Raw genomic sequence first — 373 nt, 5'->3', positions numbered from 1 at the left:
GGGAGAGCGTGCGGCCCGGAGTCCTGCAGGGCCTGGCTGCTGGTGACAGGAGTGGGGCCGGGATGTATCCCACCTGCTACTGTGCAGGCAAAGCCAAGCAGCGGGCTGTGCTGCTCCCCCTGGACCCCTACGGCCATGGGCTGCTACACCCCTTTCCCCCGGACGCCTACAGGACTCGAGGCCATGGCAAGAGGAAGAGCTGGAACTTCATCCATGAGAAGATGAGTTATGACACCTTCTTCACAATGAAGCGTCTGATAGAGCGCTCACGCAGCGTGGGGGAAGTGCTGCGGTGGGTCACGCAGAACCCCAGCAAGGTGTCCGCCAGCCACTACCCCATTGCCCTGCACAAGCTGGGCCAGCTCTTGCAGCA

The 373-nt window shown here is 62.7% G+C and overlaps 1 protein-coding gene across 1 annotated transcript in view; it reads left to right on the top strand.

Moving 5' to 3' along the window:
* Positions 1-62: 62 nt before the first annotated feature.
* Positions 63-373, top strand: part of FASTK (Fas-activated serine/threonine kinase) — a gene marked incomplete at its 3' end in the record, with an annotated part of 5,516 nt that continues 5,205 nt past the window's right edge. Inside the window, 1 exon segment of the mRNA XM_010295310.1 lies at positions 63-373. This exon segment is cut by the window's right edge and continues 56 nt beyond it. Within this exon segment, the coding sequence (XP_010293612.1) occupies positions 63-373 (311 nt within the window).

The sequence above is a fragment of the Phaethon lepturus genome, unplaced genomic scaffold (assembly GCF_000687285.1).
Source record: "Phaethon lepturus isolate BGI_N335 unplaced genomic scaffold, ASM68728v1 scaffold23889, whole genome shotgun sequence".
NCBI lineage: Eukaryota > Metazoa > Chordata > Aves > Phaethontiformes > Phaethontidae > Phaethon > Phaethon lepturus.
The sequence above is the reverse complement of the archived record's forward strand: the minus strand, read 5'-3'. Positions and strand labels throughout refer to the sequence as shown.